Source organism: Nipponia nippon, unplaced genomic scaffold (assembly GCF_047370975.1).
Source record: "Nipponia nippon isolate SJK-2023a ecotype South Korea unplaced genomic scaffold, ASM4737097v1 scaffold_3, whole genome shotgun sequence".
Taxonomy (NCBI): Eukaryota; Metazoa; Chordata; class Aves; order Pelecaniformes; family Threskiornithidae; genus Nipponia; species Nipponia nippon.
This window is the reverse complement of record NW_028262347.1, coordinates 59,005,856-59,023,946: the sequence shown is the minus strand read 5'-3', so window position 1 is coordinate 59,023,946 and position 18,091 is coordinate 59,005,856. Positions and strand designations below refer to the sequence as shown.

Below are 18,091 nucleotides of genomic sequence, written 5' to 3'. Positions count from 1 at the left end.
GGTTATGTCATACTGACAGGAGCTCATGTCTCTTGAATTAGCCTCACAAAGCTTGGTAAAAAGCAGCAGAAGTCTTTTTGGACTAGCAAAACCCAGATACAGAATCTACTCTGGGGAAAAAGTGGTTATTCTCTTTGCTGTAGCCCACACCTCTTTCGAACAAAAATACCCTGCTATTGTTATGCATAAAGTAGGGGCTTAAGAATTTGATTCTCAGCCACTTTTTTTTTTCCTTTGGAAATGAAAAAGTGCATTCATGAGGTGGATGTGCTTTTTGGGAACTACTTCTGAGCAAGCATAAATTGTATTTGTTCTTATAACTGCCATGTCAGTGTGCAGCCTACAGGAACAAGACTGCAGCCATGATGCTACAGTACTTTATAGTACTGTGTGTGGTACTTAAACACTTTATTTCTTGTTTCCTGTTTGAGGGTGAGATTATTTCATTCATTCAGGCACTGATGAGATGGGCAGACTGGAAAAGCAGAATGGCAAGCTAGTAGGGAGAGCAGACATAGAATCATAGAACAGTTTGGGTTGGAAGGGACCTTTAAAGAGTCCAACTCCCTTGCCATGGGAAGGGACATCTTCCACTAGATCAGGTTGCTCAAAACCCGTCCAGCGTGGCCTTGAACACTTCCAATGATGGAGCATCCACAACTTCTCTGGGAAACCTGTTCCAGTGTCTCACCACGCCCATAGCAAAGAATTTCCTCCTTATAGCTAACCTAAATCTGCCCTCTTTCAGTTTACAGCCAATGCCCCTTGTCCTGTCACTACAGGCCTGGCAAAAAGTCTTTCTCCATCTTTCTTATAAGACCCCTTTATATACTGAAAGGCCACAATAAGGTCTCACCAGAGCCTTCTCTTATCCAAGCTAAACAACCCTAACTTTCTCAGCCTTTCTTCACAGAAGCCCTATGACCATTTTCGTGGCCCTCCTCTGGACTCACTCTAACAAACAGGTCCATGTTTTTCTTGTACTGGGGATCCCAGAGTTGGAAGCAGTACTCCAGGTGGGGTCCCATGGGAGCAGAGGGAGAGAATCACCTCCTTTGACCTACGGGCCACACTTCTTTTGATGCAGCCCAGCATACGGTTGGCTTTGTGGGCTGCAAGCGGACATGAGCCAGCAGTGTGCTCAGGTGGCCAAGAGGGCCAATGGCATCCTGGCTTGTATCAGGAATAGTGTGGCCAGCAGGACCAGGGAGGTGATAGTGCCCCTCTACTCGGCACTGGTGAGGCCGCACCTCGAGTACTGTGTTCAGTTTTGGGCCCCTCACTACAAGAAGGACATGGAGGTGCTGGAGCGTGTCCAAAGAAGGGCAATGAAGCTGGTGAAGGGTCTAGAGCACAAGTCTTACAAGGAGCGGCTGAGGGAACTGGGGTTGTTTAGTCTGGAGAAGAGGGGGCTGAGGGGAGACCTTATTGCTTTCTACAACTACCAGAAAGGAGGCTGTAGTGAGGTGGGAGTCGGTCTCTTCTCCCTAGTAACTAGCGATAGGACAAGAGGAAACGGCCTCAAGCTGTGCCAGGGGAAGTTTAGGTTGGATATTAGGAAAAACTTCTTCACCAGAAGGGTAGTCAGGCATTGGAACAGGCTGACCTGCTGACCTGCTGACCTGCTGACACTTCCACAGGGAAGTGGTTGAGTCTCCATCCCTGGAGGTATTTAAAAGATGGGTAGATGTGGTGCTTGAGGACATGGTTTAGTGGTGGACTTGGCAGTGACAGGTTAGCGGTTGGACTCAATGATCTTAAGGGTCTTTTCCAACCTTAACAATTCTATGATTCTATGATTACTGGCTCATATCCAATTTTTCATCCACTGGTATCCCCAAGTCCTTCTCTGCAGTATGGCTCTCAATCCATTCATCACCCAGTCTGTACTGGTATTGGGGATTGCCTCAACAGGATCTTGCACTTGGCCTTGTTGAACTTCATGAGATTCACAGGGGCCCACTTTTTAAGCCCTCAAGGTCCCTCTGGATGTCATGCCTTCCCAATAGTCTATCAACCGCACCACTCAGGTTGGTGTCATCCACAAACTTGCTGAGGATGAGCTCAATCCCGCTGTCTATGTCATTAATATTAAATAGTATTAACATTAAATAGTATTGGTCCCAATATGGACCCTTGAGTGACACCACTCGTTACATGGCCAGGACACACCACAGGGACACCACTCTGCCTCCACAGAGTGCATACCTAGTACCAGTTTTGCTCTTTGCTCCATTTGCTCCAGTCTCACCCCAATGAGAACAACCTAACAGGGAAAACCTCTGATGAATATGAGCCTTGGTTTACATAGGAATCCGTAGCCAAACTTTTACTATCCAGAATTCTTAATAGCCCCCCATGGTATACCACCAGGCTATTGTCCAAGCAGAGAAACCCTGCACTTGGCCAGCTCTGACACCAATCAGTCTAGTGAAGAGGATACGAGTTAAATAAAATGGTTGGTAATGAAAAAAACCTGAAAACATCTCAGCAGTTTCTTCTATAAAAGAATCTGTCCAAGCTCCTCTGGTTTCCTGCAACACTTACCCACCCATGCAGCTTTAAAGTTCATATTTAGGGACCCCTTGCTGAGTTGAGAATGAGTGTGCTGTTGTTAACTTAGGACTGAGGCTGGCGTTCATGCCACATGGATTTAGCCATGACGTCTTTGAGGATGCAGAGCTAGGCCACGAGAACAGCAGTGTCTCCTTCTCCTTGAATACCCTCTAAGGGGGGAGAAGTGAAAGAGAGTAAATACGAAGCAGGGAATATAAATTGCAGCATGACTTCCCCAGGAAACCTAGCCTCTCTTCAAGTCCCAAACCACCAAGGAAGGGACCAAAGCCCGTCTTCATGTGGCAGGAGTTGGGTAACTGTCGCTGACTGGGATGGAGCCTGGCCTTTAAGCAGCAACATGACGAGTTCATTTTGACTCACTTCCATGGGTATCTGCTTCTACTACATCTGCTGCAGGGAATTGCAGTTTGAAGGCTTAGCACTTTAAATAGATCACAGCTATTGCCACAAAAGGCACCAATAAAAGGGGCTCATACTGCAGCTGATGAATAGATACAGAGCTGGTTTCCAAGTTTCTACTGCATCATGAGCGGAATGAAATGAGTGGTCCCAAGCCTGTGGCAAAAAATTTGCTGTATGAATCCAGGTCTTTGAAATGCCTCACACCCACTGAAATTAATGAGTGTTGAGAGGCTGTGTACGTTTGGGGCTCCAGAACAAAACATTTAGTTCTGTGTACTAACTATAGGCTTTGTGCTGTACATATATACACACACCCACACACACACACGCTCTCTCATCACAGACTTAATCGTAAGCTAAGCACTCCCAACAGGATTGAAATTAAATGCCCAAGGAAAGGTTATTCCTTACATTTATTTCTAAGATTCTCTGCCCTCAAGATACAAGCAATGTAGGTTCTCTCTCTCTCTCTCAATATATAGTCTCAAGTATGTATTATCTCTTATCTCACCACCAGTGCTTGAAAGGATGATGTACTCTGCAGCACTTAGTTATTCTGTTTTGGTCTATTTCTAACGTTGAGAGGCTCTAACACACTTTTCTTCACAGATATTAACTCCCTTACTGCTGAGGTGGATGCAGTGTTGAAAGACAGGAGATTTGCCCATCTCCAACCTGACCGTAGGTGGAAAAGAAAAAGCATTGCTTCCCTTTCCATCTCTTTCCCCACTGTATGTTGCCAGAAGGATTGGTACTGAAGACTTCTCAGTTATGTGTATGAACATGGACATGATGACATTAGGAGAGGAAATGTTTCTCAACCATCATACATGAAATCTGTAAATTCTTTCCAGTCAGGCACAGCTGCAAGCTATCCTCAAAACAGAGCAATGAGGAAAGAAAACCGTCTTTCTCCTGTTGCACTAGCTCTCTTCCATAGAGAATTGTGAGTGTGGGTAGATCCAGATGTTACTGTCAATGAGGCCGGAGGGGAAGTTGCAAGCATAGCGCACAGGAAAAAAAACCCAAATTCTCTGAACACCAATATAGCAGACTCTCACATAGCCTGTTGTTCCCAAACAGATCCTTCATGCGTTGCAGTATGTCAGTTAACTCTAGGCAGTGAAAACTTTTCTCCTTCCTCTCTCCATTTTACTTTTCAAAGAGACTCCCTTTGGGAAGGAGTGGTCCCATCAAGATAGTAACAGCCTCAAAGGTGTATGAAGGCTTTTAGACAGCCCTGGTTGCTGGAGTGGAATATGAAGGCTGAGCTACTTGCCTAGGGCTCCAGCACATTGCTAGAGGGTTTGGTTGTTCAAAAAGGATTCAGCCAGCCATGTGTTGACTGGGGAGAGCTATCTAAGTACAGCCAGTATGAAACCCAGCCCTGTTTTTTTTTTTTTTCTTTTTTTAAAGCCTACTCCTTTAGAGCCTAGGCACCCAAGTCAGGCAGGGATTCATCACCCAAACCTGGTTTCTGGAACTGCAAGGCACAGCTCGTTTTTAAAAGACCAGAGGAGTATGAGCTGCGTGATCTGCATGATAACAGGCATGCACCTGAACTTTGTTCACTAACCACACTGTTGGATGGAAGTGTCTGGAACTGCATTTTTTGGAGGTCAAATGTAGGCAGAGTATGAAAGTTTCTGCCAGATTAGGCAGAGGAAGGTCATTTCTGAGGATTATAAATGAATTTAGGCAGATGAACACTGCTTGGCTTAGACCCACCTAAGCTGGGAGAAGATCAGGGCACAGCAGAGGCAGAATGTTAGAAATCAAGGAGGGGGTTACAGATGAAAATGTAAGCATGTAAAGTATCATGCAGGAGGATTTGAAGTTCATACACTTGGATTTAGGGACCTCACTTCTGCCAGGAACCTGTTTTATATATTTACATCCTTTATTATCTCAGTCTAGGGCCTTTGTCTTTGGCAGTGAGAAGATTAGCAGTGTCCCAAGTGATACCATAGTTCATTACTCTCCAGAGCACTTAATTCCAAGTTCAGTCCAAAGGTCTTTACACTGCTTCGCTTTGTATGCAGCATCTGTAATCTATCTGGGTATTTACACCACACCACTGTTTCAACTGAACATCTACATACGGGATGTCCTTTGACAACTGCTGAAATCCAACCACATCAAAGCAAGAACTTCTTACTGGCAGATGGCACAACTTCACCTGTCTTCCTACACAAGAAGCTCGCAATTATCCTCTGTCATGCAGTCGGCAGCCTGGCCTAGCGGACAGTTGAATGACTGAAGCATGAAACGATGGATGTTCTGGTGCCTGGCTCTGCCCCAGTTTACCCTCTGTAAAATGGGGCTAATTGCACAGTACTGCAGATGAAAAGCATAGATAGATCTCTAACTAAGGTCTAAGGTAAAAAAAGTATAGGAAATAACTCAGGCATATTGTAAGAAGTCTGCTGTTTCAGATATAGCGCATTTTATAGACTGGGAGTTTTAAACTGGATGAAACAGAGTTCTTAATTACCATTAAACATCAGAACAGAGCTTGTCCCAGATGACACTCACAGTCAACAAGTTTCTGATCTAAAACAGACAAGGAAGCTACAGCATAGCTGAACTAGAAAAATTATAGTAGGAAATATGTTAAAGATTATTTTCTAATCATTCTTGTTGTTATGAGCTAGCAATTTGTGACTGTTACAAAGAACTCCATTTTGGGACAGAGGATTTTAACTGGGAAGAAAAAAATTGATTACTTTATGCATTGAGGGATCATTTCAGCTGTAGAGGGCAAAAGACAGAGGGACAGTAGCTTAAATGTGGCATGCTGAAATCAGCTGGGGGATTAGCTGGGTTAGCAATACGTGCTATTATCAAGGCAAAAACAAAATGCACAAAAAGTTTCTTTCTCATGATTTATGGGCCAACTTTGTGAAAGCATCACATCCATAGCACTAACACCGTGAGAAAACTCCAAGTCCATCTTTCTTCCCATACAACCGCATACAGATTACCAGCTCATGTTAGCAAACTCCCTCCATCGCGTTACAGCAGAGCAATTGTCAAAATGATGCTATTGCTCTTCAGAAGGCACTGATAGCAGTAAATGGCCTTTGGGGAAAGGCGGTTGTTCCTCCATTTCTGACCTGCATTTCATTTTTCATTCTTCCTTACCGACCCACAGATCCATCTGCCCTCAGAGGGGGTTAACTGCAAGCGTGGCACATAGCATGCCCTGCCTGCTTTTCCTCCATCTCTGTACAGCTTGTCTGAGCATGTCTGGTACAAACCCTTTGCTCAGCGCTGGCTCTCCCACAGATTCTGCTGGGTCACACTATGGCTGATTTAGGGAAAGCGCTGTTGGTTTTTTTCTCCTTTCTCCTGAACCAACTCACAGTTAATCCATGACATACTACACCCCTCAAAGGGCACCAGACTATTCATCCATCTGAGAGGCAAGTGAAAAAATACAGACCCGCTTTGACACCATATCAGCTAACTCTCCAGATAACCTAAAAGCTCACCAAGAGCCAAGAGGACAAGCCTGCTGTCATGCAAGCCCTGGGCAGAGCAATCCCAGATCTTAGTGAGGGTATCAGTTCCAGGAATTTTCCACCCCTTTGGTGAGAGTTTGGATGCTGGAATTTAACTTGAAAAAGGAAACATATAGACATGTTGGGGGAGGACAGAGCATAGAAAAACTTCAATGACTAATAGCACCGTTACTTATACACACTGGGAAGCAACAGGAGATCCACAAGTTAAGCACAGAGACACAGAAAATTCAGTGCTAATAATCCAGAAGGTCTTCCACCCAAAGCTATTCTGTCACCAGAACATTTGAACCTGCTTTAAGGACAATCTAAAATAAGATCTGGCACCCAGCAGCTGCATTCATATCAAGCTTTCCTTGCAGAGAGGAAACAGGAAACGCGCATAATTTTCTTTAAGCTCTACTCCAGACATAAGGTTGCAGTTAAGATATACATGTCAGTATTAGCTTTAAAGTAGCCTTCTTGCATACCAGTAACAGCATAGCTACAGCCTCTTTCTCAGCCCTACAACCTGGGTAAATTCACAAATTCCTAGACAAGGGTATCTGTGTTGCACTCATTTCTAATACCTGAGGTAGGTGACTGGAAAACTGTTTTGGGATCGTGTCTACTGCTGGATCGCAGGGTAGCCATACCTGCAACAGCCTTCTCTCACCAGCTCTGGGCAAAGCCAGTAAACCAGCCCCACAACCCCATGACATGTATCTGAGCCAGTGCCTTAAATGAAGTGGAATAGCCTCACATCTAGGCTGTCCCCACTGACCTTGCAGCACTTGCCTTTGCATTTGCGTGGGTATAATCCAAGTGACCATTCAGCCAGCTGAACTGCTGTTTCTCTCAGCATGAGGTGCTTTTCTTGGGACATGGTGGGAGGGACCAATACTCCAATACCTTCCTCATCCCAAATACACACTGCCTTGTCCATCCAGCTACTAGCCACACTGGTATGCCCCGTGCCAGAGAGTGTCTTGCCCAACAGAGCCCCAAAGCTGCCCCTACCACAGCTTACCACAGGTGGCCTCTAAAGGGCTGGGGGGTAAGGTGGAGGCAGCCTGTTCTGTTTGTACACTTACAAGGGATGAAAGCCAAAGTGGGAAAGGACTTCGGTACAGTGCAGCCAAGTGACTATAAAGTACTGCTTTAAAAAGCCACAAGGTCACCTTTACTGACATTTGGATAAGGATTTTATAGAAGTCACAGGACTTGTGGATGGGGTTGCTGTGCCTATGATCACAGGGGTGGGAGGGATTTATGTGCTGGTCAGGAAGGCTGCATTGTTGTGACTCTTTCATGTTCATAAATGCTCATTTATTAGCCTGTTGGATAAAAGAGGCTGATTAGGATTTCTTTTCTCATTTAATGTAGTTTCAGGTGGCTTCCTTGACTCTGCCAGTCATTTAACACTCCACTACTTACCGGTACTCTCCAGGTGCCATGTCCTCGCACAGTCTGTCTTCTCACTTGGTTAGACCTCAGCAAAACTTGGTCTCATGGCCACACTTCATTTAAGGACGATGTAAGAACTAATATGTATCATCCTCTCAAATGAAGAACCAGCACACATGCATGCAGGACTCTGTGTGCTGGATTTGGGATTTAGACAGAGGAGCTTTGCTGCTGATGTGTGTTGGGAACCTGGTGCTTGTGTATAGATATCCATATGTGCGTGTGTGCTCAGTCTGAGAAGCAGCACTCTCTGATTGTTAAGCCCTGCACAGCCTGAACAAGCAATGATGCAGCCTTGAGCAAACCTGAGAGGAGTGAGTCCAGGAAAGTGGAGGACATGCTCTGATGCCATGCAACTTCTGCAAAAAAATGTTATGGGCAAGCAAGTCTACATCAAAGAAACACCTGGCTCCACCACTGGTTTCTTTTCCTCAGTGGCATAACATATAGGACAGGTTTTGGCCAGATGGCAGAAAACATAGTGATCATGACAAAAATAATCCTCATCTGAAAACATGTCATATAGGTGAGCATTTGAGTCTCCTTATGAAACTACAGTGCCGTATAGACATTACATCCTTTAGGCACTGTCTGTGATTCAATACCCAGAAACCTGATGCACCTGTTCAGTGACTATGACGTGAATTGGAAACTTCCCTGCCCTTTCCTCACGTTAGCCCTGCAGGGAGATGCAAACGTGAAGAATGCCACAAGCTTCATGCTAATGTGCTAAACATTTAACATAATTAGTCACTGGAGCTCCATCCCTTTCTCCCACTGAGATGACCAAGAGATAGAGCACACGATTAACAGTACAGTCCCCTGCACTTGCTCCTTGATGCCACTTGACGTTGGCAGGTGTATTGGAGCCAGGCAGGATCAGCAGGCAGAAGTAAAGACAAGGGGGACAGGCAGCACAGCCTGCAGTACTGTGGCAGCCTGGCTGGGGCTGACTGGCTCCTTTGCACAGCGCCTGGGAAGTGAGGTCCTGCTCCCTCCATCTGAGATCCTGATGAGTCTCTGGTGTCCGACACCGAAGCCCAAGAGAACGCAGACAGGTCACGGGCTCGGTGCCATGGGGTGCTCTGCTGTGCAATGGAAACCAGAGCAGTGGGAGAAGAATAGCATGTCAAGTGCAAAGTAGCAAGGATGTTTTTCAACCTAAGGGTGGATGCAGATGTATAACCCATTTGCTGCCAGAGACAGCATTATTAACATAAAAGAAATTGCAGGAGTGCATGGAAAGCATAGGACAGCCATAAGCCTGACCTGGCTGTAGTCAGCGTGTACGTGCTGGAGCAAGGAGGCTGGCAGCCACACAATCCACATCTCATCGTGTGACCAGGAATGTGTATGTGACACCAAATGGTGGTAACGGGGAGGAGGGCTGGGCACAAGCCCCTGGGACCCGTCCTCCTGATGTAAAGCTATTCCTGGAAAGAAGGCAGGAAAATTTCTGGGCTTACGCTGATATGGTTTATCTCCACTAAGGGACTTGGTCCCATATGTGAACCAGAAGAGCTACATGTCCTAGTAGCATAGTGGAAAGGGTAACTCCAACACAGATGTTGAATCAATATAGCATGTTGCTAAAAAAACCTTTTCCCACCATCCTCTTTCCTCTAGGAAACTTGCCTTGTCCCTAAAGCAGGGGCTGTTGCAGGAGCTTTATAGACTCAGTGTGTGGGAATTACATACAGCACTACACTATGTCAGGACTGCAGCCAAGGGCATACTCAGTACCCAGAGTAGCAAAGGTGCAGGCACATGGATTTCACCACAAGCATCCCAGCCCACTGAGCCTCCTGGAGATAGCTCCACTGTTACTGTTATCTGAACTTGCTGGTTCATTGCAGCTTGCACATCTTCACTGGGCCATAGGCACAACCAGAAAACCTACATCAGGCCCCACGTCTGACCAGCACAGGTTTAAGGATGGTCCCTAGCGCACTGACACAGAGGGGTAAGGCAGGCAGAGCGAAGGGTCAGTGCTCCCAATGGACCGACATTTATTCCAGGTACCTAATAACCAGTAGCTAGGCATAATATACATGCAAACCCTCCCTCCTCCACCACAGTGCCCTACATAAAAATACGTAGAGATGACTCCAGTCCCACTCAGACTGACAGAGGCAGCTGCCATAGCAGAGCTTTTAATCCTAAAGCAGAGCCTGTTGTCACTGGCAAGGAATCTAATTGTGTTGGACCCGCAATCCTAGACCTTAATTAAATAGGTCACCCTCCCCGCAAAGCCAGACAGACTAGACTGGAGTCAGATGAAGCAAGTTGCTTAAGCCAAGGACCACCTGGCTGTATATTTATCTAGGTGACAGCATATGCTTTTGAGACCCTCTCTGAAATGTTGAAACCCCAAGCAAGCTCCCAGAGGTGAAGTGAGGATTTGTAAAGAGCAAGAAATCAGAGATGCTCTGTTCTGGGAAGGAATTCATTCCTTCATCTTTCAGAGACTGAAATTTTGTGGCCTTTACCCTGACCAAAGACACAGCAGATCACACTGGTTCAGGACTGATTTATAAGGGAGCTGGTGGTTCCTCCTCTGTCTCCATTGGACACAGCATAGCAGGGAGTGCTTTGAACCAGACCCTGCTAGTAGCTCCTAATACCGAGGACCTCATTTTTCTTTCTCATGCTTGCCCTCACACTATCTCTGTGAGATAGGGCACGTTACTTTCTCCATACCAGAAAAGAGCAGCCATATCGACTACACGCATTTCCCCTAGGCACGACCCAGCTGCTTGCCTCTGTAGCATCCCGCTGCTGTGCCAAGATGTGACCCTGCCATGAATGTTCTCGACCCTGTGCAAACACACAGAAAGACAGCACGCTGTTCATCCACCTTGCTTTCTGCATGGAGACAGCTTGAGTGCATATGCCAGAAGAGATTGCAGTAGCCTACTGCTGAGGCCCTGAGCTGGATGATGGGGATGGAGAAAGAGGAGGGAATGAGAATCCCAGTGCTCACTGTGGGGTATAACTGCCCCTATGACTAGGTCCAGCCAGAGAAACTGCACAATTCCCAAAGAGTCAGCTAGTCCGCTGTGAACCTGGCTGTCAGGTCAAAGCTTTGCACTCAAAAGCTCTTTTCAGGCTCCAACCATTTCTGACTAACCCTTGGGCAGCCTTAGGCACAATGTGGCCCTCAGCCTCTCCCCCACTTCAGTAAAATCAGGTCACTTGTACCCCACTGTGGTACCAGGATGGGGAGAGGGAAATGGGCAGAGGTAGGTACCTTGCTGCTCTGTGTCTGTCTCTTAAGTTCCCTCATAGGACACCCATTTATGTTTGTATAGACAGTGCAGTATGCACCCCAGAAACACCCAACAAAACTGAAAAATGATAGAGACCAAAGCTTGGATCTTAAGAACATATGCTGCCGTTGCAGCCTTCCTCCTGGGCTAAGCAGCCCTGCTTTCCATTGCCTGGAGGGAGCAACACACTGTGCTGCTGCTGAGACCCGAGGCCGCTTGCATGTGCTACCTCCCCATAAATAAGCTAAGAGCCTTCCTTCACCGTGTCCCGCCCTGCGCAGCAGTGGCCGTTGCCTTTAGTCAGGGAGCATTTCTCTTAACTCCAACTGAGTCTAGGCTGCCGTTTTGTGTTGTGAAGTCCAGTAACCAGGTCATGTCATGACCCCTTCGTGACATATGAGTGCCCCGAGTCCCCTGGCTCAGACAGATTCCACGTGCTGCTTAAGTCATGGACTGGCACTGCAGGCTGCGGTGCAGCTGGATACGCATGCAAAACACCTTTCCACTTTCTCCGTCTCTCCCACTTCTCACCGGAGTGCCTGTAAAGCCAGGAGCAAACACATGACACTGGTGCAGGAATTTTTATTTTCTGAGAAACACATACTTTACTTCCCAGTGCAATAGAACCTCGGATGCGTAGCGGTGGCTGCCAGAAACCTACAGATCGCAGGGAGTACTGCTCTTTATAGCTTTGCTAACATGAGTTTAGCAACTAATGCAAGTTTCCAAGCTGGCAGATCCTGGAGACTGACTGGCTCCATTCACCCCCACAAAGCAAGGTAATACTGTGCTGGAAGCTGTCCACAGTAACCTGCTAACAGTCTCACCTCTGGGAGGAATGGGACACTGCCTCTGCTTCCCATCCTGACATCCCTTTCATACCATTTGAGTCATCCCTTCACTCTCTCATTCACCACACTCCTCAACACTCCCCTTGTTCCACCACATCCCTTCGTCTCTGGCCATGCCATTTCCCTCTCGGATGGGACTGGGTTTTGGGGAGGGGAAAAAAAAAAGAGGATAGGGATAGGCAGAAGCTCACAGATAACCGCTTACATTATTTTTCCTAAGAAAGCAGATTATTTCTCTTGTATACATGAAGCCAGGAAACAATGGTTTATCACGGATATCACTCTGAGTGCCTCTACACTGCCTGGAGTGACTCTTGGCCTCTCATCAAAGCTTTCCCACACATCTTGGATGGCCAATTGTGAGATGTCCAAAACAGTGCTGGGGAAGCTACTCTAAGGTGCATGGCCAGGCCTCCATTGTGGTGTCCCTCTGTGTGTATCTGCTAACCCTGGAAACCAAACTCCTTGTACTTGCTGGCCATATCATTTCGGAACAGCTCCAGGGCCTTCTTCATTGCAGCCTGGGAATCAGCCCCAAAGTCTGCAGAGTGTTTTTCGGCAATGACCTTGATAATGACTTCAGAAATGAACTGTGAGGAAGGAAAGAGAGAGAGAAAAACAGAAGGGACAGTCAAGGTTTATTTTCAGAAAAGCCAGACTAAGAAATAGGTTGCAGAGCCTGGAAATATCTCTGAGCTAATTCAGTAGCCCTTCCCGCAGTCTCTGGAGAGACAGTGAGGTCTAGCTTGCAAGGAGTCTGGACTGGGCAGAAGAACTGGGCTCTATTCCTAGCTCTGACGCTGATCTGCCTCATGACCTTGAGTAGACCATAGCCCTTCCGACTCTTTGTCTGCCTCGTCCATTAAGGCTGAAAATCCATGCCCTGTGTTTGTACAACACTTAGTTTTGTGGGTCTTGATTTACCATGGATCCTCCAGGGCTTACTAAAACCATATGTCCCTCGTGTCCAGCCACTGACAGCTCTTAGGTAATGTAGTCTCCCAGGCACGCAGAGGCTGCATGGGCTGGTTTATTACTGTCAAGGGCTGCTCAGACTGCATGTGGTGTTTGGAATGGCAAATCTAAACTTGGATATTCGCATACCATGAGCCCTTTCTGTGCCTCCTCCTGCCTGTACACAGAGACCTTGGACTTGAGGGAGAGCTCACTAAAGTCCGACTAGCTATCAGTAAATAAAAGCGCAACTCTCACATAGCTGTCTTGCACACATTCACTACACATCAGACACCAAGATTCCCTGCCCTTTTCCATACCTCCAGATATTTGACAGGGATTTTGTGCTTGGTCGCATGGCTTTGAGCCAGGGGCTTCAACTCTGACTCATGATTACCCTTCTGCTTCAGGATTTTGCCCAGTTGAGTAAGGACGGTAACTCCATGTTTCTTCAGATCTTCAGAGCCCTTCATCTGATCAGGGGTCTTCAGCCCTTTGAACTTCTCAAAGCGATCCAAGGTCTCAGGGTGGTCCTGGAAGAGTCTGTAGACAATAGCAGAGGGACTTGTGAGACTTGAGAAAGCTGTCACCCAGACCAGAGCTGAGGTCCAGCTGCTCCAGGTATTTCAGAGTATATGGACAGGCAAAGGTGTGATAACCCGCTTCCCTTCCCAGAGAAAGCTCTTAGCTAGTCCTTACTAGTAGAGGCTACTTTAACCTGGGAACTGTGACACTTTAGGTCCTTTCCAAATTACCACCATTCACAATCACTCCTTTTAGCATGTGTATAAGCCAGAGAAGCATCTGATCCTACTCTGAATCTGGTTTAAGTGTTTTTCATCCTTCCCCTGGTAGGTTGTTCCACAACCTGATGACACTCTGTGTGTAGAAGTTTCTGTTCTATTTATTTTGTACAGGCTGCTTTATCATTAACAAATGATAAAAAGCCTCTTGTCTTTGGAAAGCAGAAGCTCCTGACATACCTTCCTTTGAGTATTGTATCTACTTTAATCCCGTCCTCTTACACAAGTCCTAACATGATCACCACTGTCTTTTTCCATTCCCTCTGGGTGTGACAGAGGCACTGCCCGAAACATGTCCAACTAGAGCGACAGAGCAAGTGTCCATATTTTTTTATATAGCTCTGCTAACTCTTTGGCACCAGTCCCCTGGGTTCTGTCAACTGTATTAAGATAGAGACAAGAGCCAAAGCTGGTTGTGGTACTGAGAGGTGAGTTCTTGCATTCATCTGAAGGAAAAACAAAACCAAACAAAACGACCTTTCTTCATTGACTTACTATTGCTGAGGAGCCAACCTGTAGACCCCTGGCTCTCACCAGGACCTTCTTTCCAGCCTCTTTCCATCTCTGCATTAACCAGGAAAGGAGAATTCTAGAGGCTTCTCATACACAAAAAACAGGGAGCAGCCCCCAGTCTCGGGTCCCTCACACCTGGGGCTCAGGTGTTCTTGAACATTAGCTGTATGGGAGAGCTTACTGTGCCCCCACCCTATGACTGCAGACATGGAAGAATGTGGTTCCTGCCCTTTTTTCCCGCCCCCCAGCTCAGCCCAGCTACCAGCAGTGTGGTTCCTCCATCAGGAACCACAGCACCGCAGAGAGTCCTTGGGAGCAAGTAGGTAACAAGAGCGCAGGGCCTTCAGGCATGCTGGTGCCATGCCATGCAGTGCTATACATAGGCACTCTGGTCCCAAAATGGAAATGAAAACAAGAAGGTGGAAGGGTGGCTAAAAGACAGGCTAGTGTTGTCCCCACTGCTTTGTCCCTGCTGCGTTTCCTAGGAGACAGGATGCAGACACCACTGACAACCAAACTGGTAGGAGATCTCACTCTTTTCCCTGCCAGAGTCCCAGAGTTGCGGTGAAAAGGGGATACTGCCTCTCCTGGTTATTAGGAGCAGTCTAATAATTAGGTGTTGAGAGACATCAGCTCCCTTGCACAAGTTTATTTTCAGGTATGACACCCTCTGATGGGCATAATCCAACTAGTTGAAGCACCAGCAAAAGCAATGTCTGTCTTTACAGCCAAGGCCCTACAGCTCACATCTGTGAAGTGGCTCACCCCAGTTACCTGCAGCAGTGTCTGGCACTCCAGCCCAGGACCTCAGCCATGAAACCAGCCTCCCTCTCATGGTACAGTGGTTGCACGCTTGCTCTGCCCTCAGGAGGGTGCTGGTGCTGGGACTACCAGGGCTTGCACCCCATCTAGAACTGGACATTCTTCCTAAGTATGTTGCCATGAGGGCCAGGCTCTCCACCGTATGATGTAAGTATAGGTTAAACTACACTAACAAATACCTCAAGCACATGGAAAACACAAGCTGTTCTGCAGTCAGAATGTTCTGTAAATGAATGACCAGTCTTTGCCGGCATTTCATTTCAAAGGTCTCCAAAGGATTTCTGTGCTCTACCAGCTGCTGAGCACACCACCAGCAGCCTTTCCTTTTTTCCTGCATCTTTCCATGACCCAGGTTGTGTCACCCAGACAGATGAAAAAACCTTGCACCCTAAAATGAGAGGGAGATTTCTAAAAATCTCCCTCCATCGTGTCTGGCTATGGCTGAATCATGTCTGCCAAAGATTATATACTCCCAAAACTCTTGAAAATTCTTCTGAGTGTTTTTTTGTTTCTTTTGGATAACTTCCAGTTGAATCAGTGTTTTCTAAACATATTCCCAGGATATGACATCTACCTAAGAAGTCTTTAACTATGCACACTTGGACACATTTCTAAACTAAGAGAGATCTGCTGGGCTTCCCCTGCCTCTCTCCTCCCTCAGAAACCTCTTGAAGGAACAAGAAACGACCTGGGTTGGTTGGGGAGCACAAAGTCACAGGGAAGTGGGGTGTCATCTATTTATCTAATGCCCTACGATACCTGTAAGACAAACAGTATTACTTTTTCCATTGGAAACTGCTTTTACTGTCTTGTGGCAGTTCCAGAGCCAAAGTAGCCACCTCACAGAGATGGACTGGTGGGGAGGGCTCAGGTTCCTGCTACCCCTCTAGCATGCCTGCTCTGGACTGCACCAGCGGAGAGACATCACATTGCCACCCGGCTGCCCCCATCCCTCCCTCCACTTCAAATGGCAGCTGAACTAGGCCATGATAAAGAAGGTAAATAAAACAGCCCCCTGCTTTGGCTCATCTTTGAAAAAGCTTTGAATGGACAGTGGATTTCCCCGATGGTGTGGCCTCCTTCCTTTAGCTGTGCTTAAGCTAGGAAATCCAAGCAAGTGCCACATCCCCACTGCTCTCTGCAGCATCTGTGCCCTTCCAGCACATCATACTGACCACAGGCTGAGGGTGAGATCTGGAGAGTCTCCTCAAAGTCTCCATCCTGCTGGTCTTTAAGGACAGCCTAGGATCCAATGCCCACCCAGTGTCATTTCCCACTCTGCAGCCCTGAGGTCCCTTCCAGGTTGCCTTTCTGTGACTTGCTGTTGGTGCCTGGGGTGTTCCCCTCTTGGGGGGGCCAGGACCACAAGGACAGCATGGGGATGGGGGTCCTCTGAGATGGAGACCTCGCAAGTGCTCCCACTCTGATTCCAGAATCATGGAAGAGGGAAGCAGGGGGAAGGATGTGCCTCGTTTCACACCCAGACCTCAAATTTGTCATCAGGAAGTGGACAAGTGTTATCACACAGATTTCTGGCCAAAAAGCAAGATGGGCAGGGCTCTGCCAGGGGAGACTAAGGTGGGGAGAGGGAAATTACTCAGGTAATTCACAGTTAGCTTTACTGAAATCAGAGATTCTGAGAAAACTGTCACAGAGGTGAGTTTCCTGTCCTCTCTTTCTCTGCCTCCTCACATCCTTGCTGCAGAGCATCTGAAGGCCCGGGACACACAATTCACTCCAGCATTTCTCGCCGCAGTGCTTGGGCAATGAGGGTCCAAAGCAGAGCTTTGCCAACAGGCCGGGCAGAGGGAGTGACAAAGTCCTACCATCTTTTGAAAGCAGCAGTGGCCCACTCCTGCACCCATAGACAGATGGAGAGACAGAAGCACAGCCACTTTACAGAGTGAGTAATTTTTAACACAGAAACCATAGCAATGGAAAAACCACCACCCTACAACAAAGAAAACAGCCTGTTGAATAAACACGGACAAACACGAGCTCCCATACTAAATATACACCTTCCTTGGTGACTCATCAAAAGCTCTGAGCTTTACTCTTAGGACCGAAGCTTCTTGCCTACCTCATTAAAACTGCATGCCCATGGCCAGCGAGGTCGGACTCCACCTTTCCCCAGATAGTCAGGACCTGCTGCCATTCCTGATCACTGAGCCCCATGGTTCACTGAAGGCAGGTCCCGAGCGCTCCCTGCAGCCGTTTGCCTTTCCCCAAAGGGTGCCTGGAGAGCTCACCCGTGGGATTTATAGCCCCTGCTCACAGACCTACACCTGTCAATCGTCAGCTGGACATCTTGCTCTCATTCAGGCTTGTCTAACCTAATCAGCCTCCCTATTTTTTTCTAGGAAGCTATTTTGGGTCAGGTGCTATTGTGGGTGCCACTGATGGCATCATTTCTGCTTTTCGTATTGGAATGGCACATGTCCCACTCTAGACAGAAAGGGCACTGCTGAAACTCAGTGCCAGGAGCCTGTCCTGGGTTCTCAAGGACCCAGAGACAGTGTCAAGCTGTATGGCAGGAGATTCTTGAAGAGCACTGTCATCTGCAAGGCCACCCCGCCTCCCTCTCCCCTGGCCTGCTAAGGGAAGAGACCAGGATGGCTGGCAGCATCAGCTCCATTGCTCCAAAGGCCTTTCCTTTCCCATGCTGAGCTCACTTTCCTTTTCCCTGGGGTAATGCCCTCCATTGACTAATAGAGAAGATCACAGTGTTAGAAGAGACATGTCCTCAAGAGCTAACCATATCCAAATTGGCCCAGGCATCTCCCCAGCCTCTGCAGGAGGGAGGAAGGGGATAAAAGCTATAGAGGAGCCAGTTACTCCGCGCCTGCACACCAGGGTCCTTCTGCCTGCCTCTCCAGGGAATGCTCAGGATTAGCCGCTGGCTGAGCCTGGATATCAGAGCCAACAGATGT

At 47.4% G+C, this 18,091-nt stretch overlaps 1 protein-coding gene across 1 annotated transcript; it reads right to left on the bottom strand.

Annotated features, from left to right (window-relative positions):
• Positions 1-11,784: 11,784 nt before the first annotated feature.
• MB (myoglobin) lies at positions 11,785-17,400 on the bottom strand. The gene is made up of 3 exons (XM_009475152.2): positions 17,242-17,400; positions 13,344-13,566; positions 11,785-12,659 (listed from the first exon to the last, which is right to left on the bottom strand). The coding sequence occupies exons 1-3, from the start codon at positions 17,334-17,336 to the stop codon at positions 12,513-12,515; spliced, it is 465 nt and encodes a 154-aa protein (XP_009473427.1). The 5' UTR covers positions 17,337-17,400; the 3' UTR covers positions 11,785-12,512.
• Positions 17,401-18,091: the final 691 nt, after the last annotated feature.

Excerpts from the sequence above, each read along its gene's own strand:
- MB (XM_009475152.2), bottom strand. The coding sequence starts at position 17,336 with ATGGGGCTCAGTGATCAGGAATGGCAGCAGGTCCTGACTATCTGGGGA. Across the intron at positions 13,567-17,241 it reads GGGCATGCAGTTTTAATGAG|ACTCTTCCAGGACCACCCTG; the intron begins GTAGGCAAGAAG and ends TATTGTCTACAG. Across the intron at positions 12,660-13,343 it reads TCCCTGTCAAATATCTGGAG|TTCATTTCTGAAGTCATTAT; the intron begins GTATGGAAAAGG and ends CCTTCCTCACAG.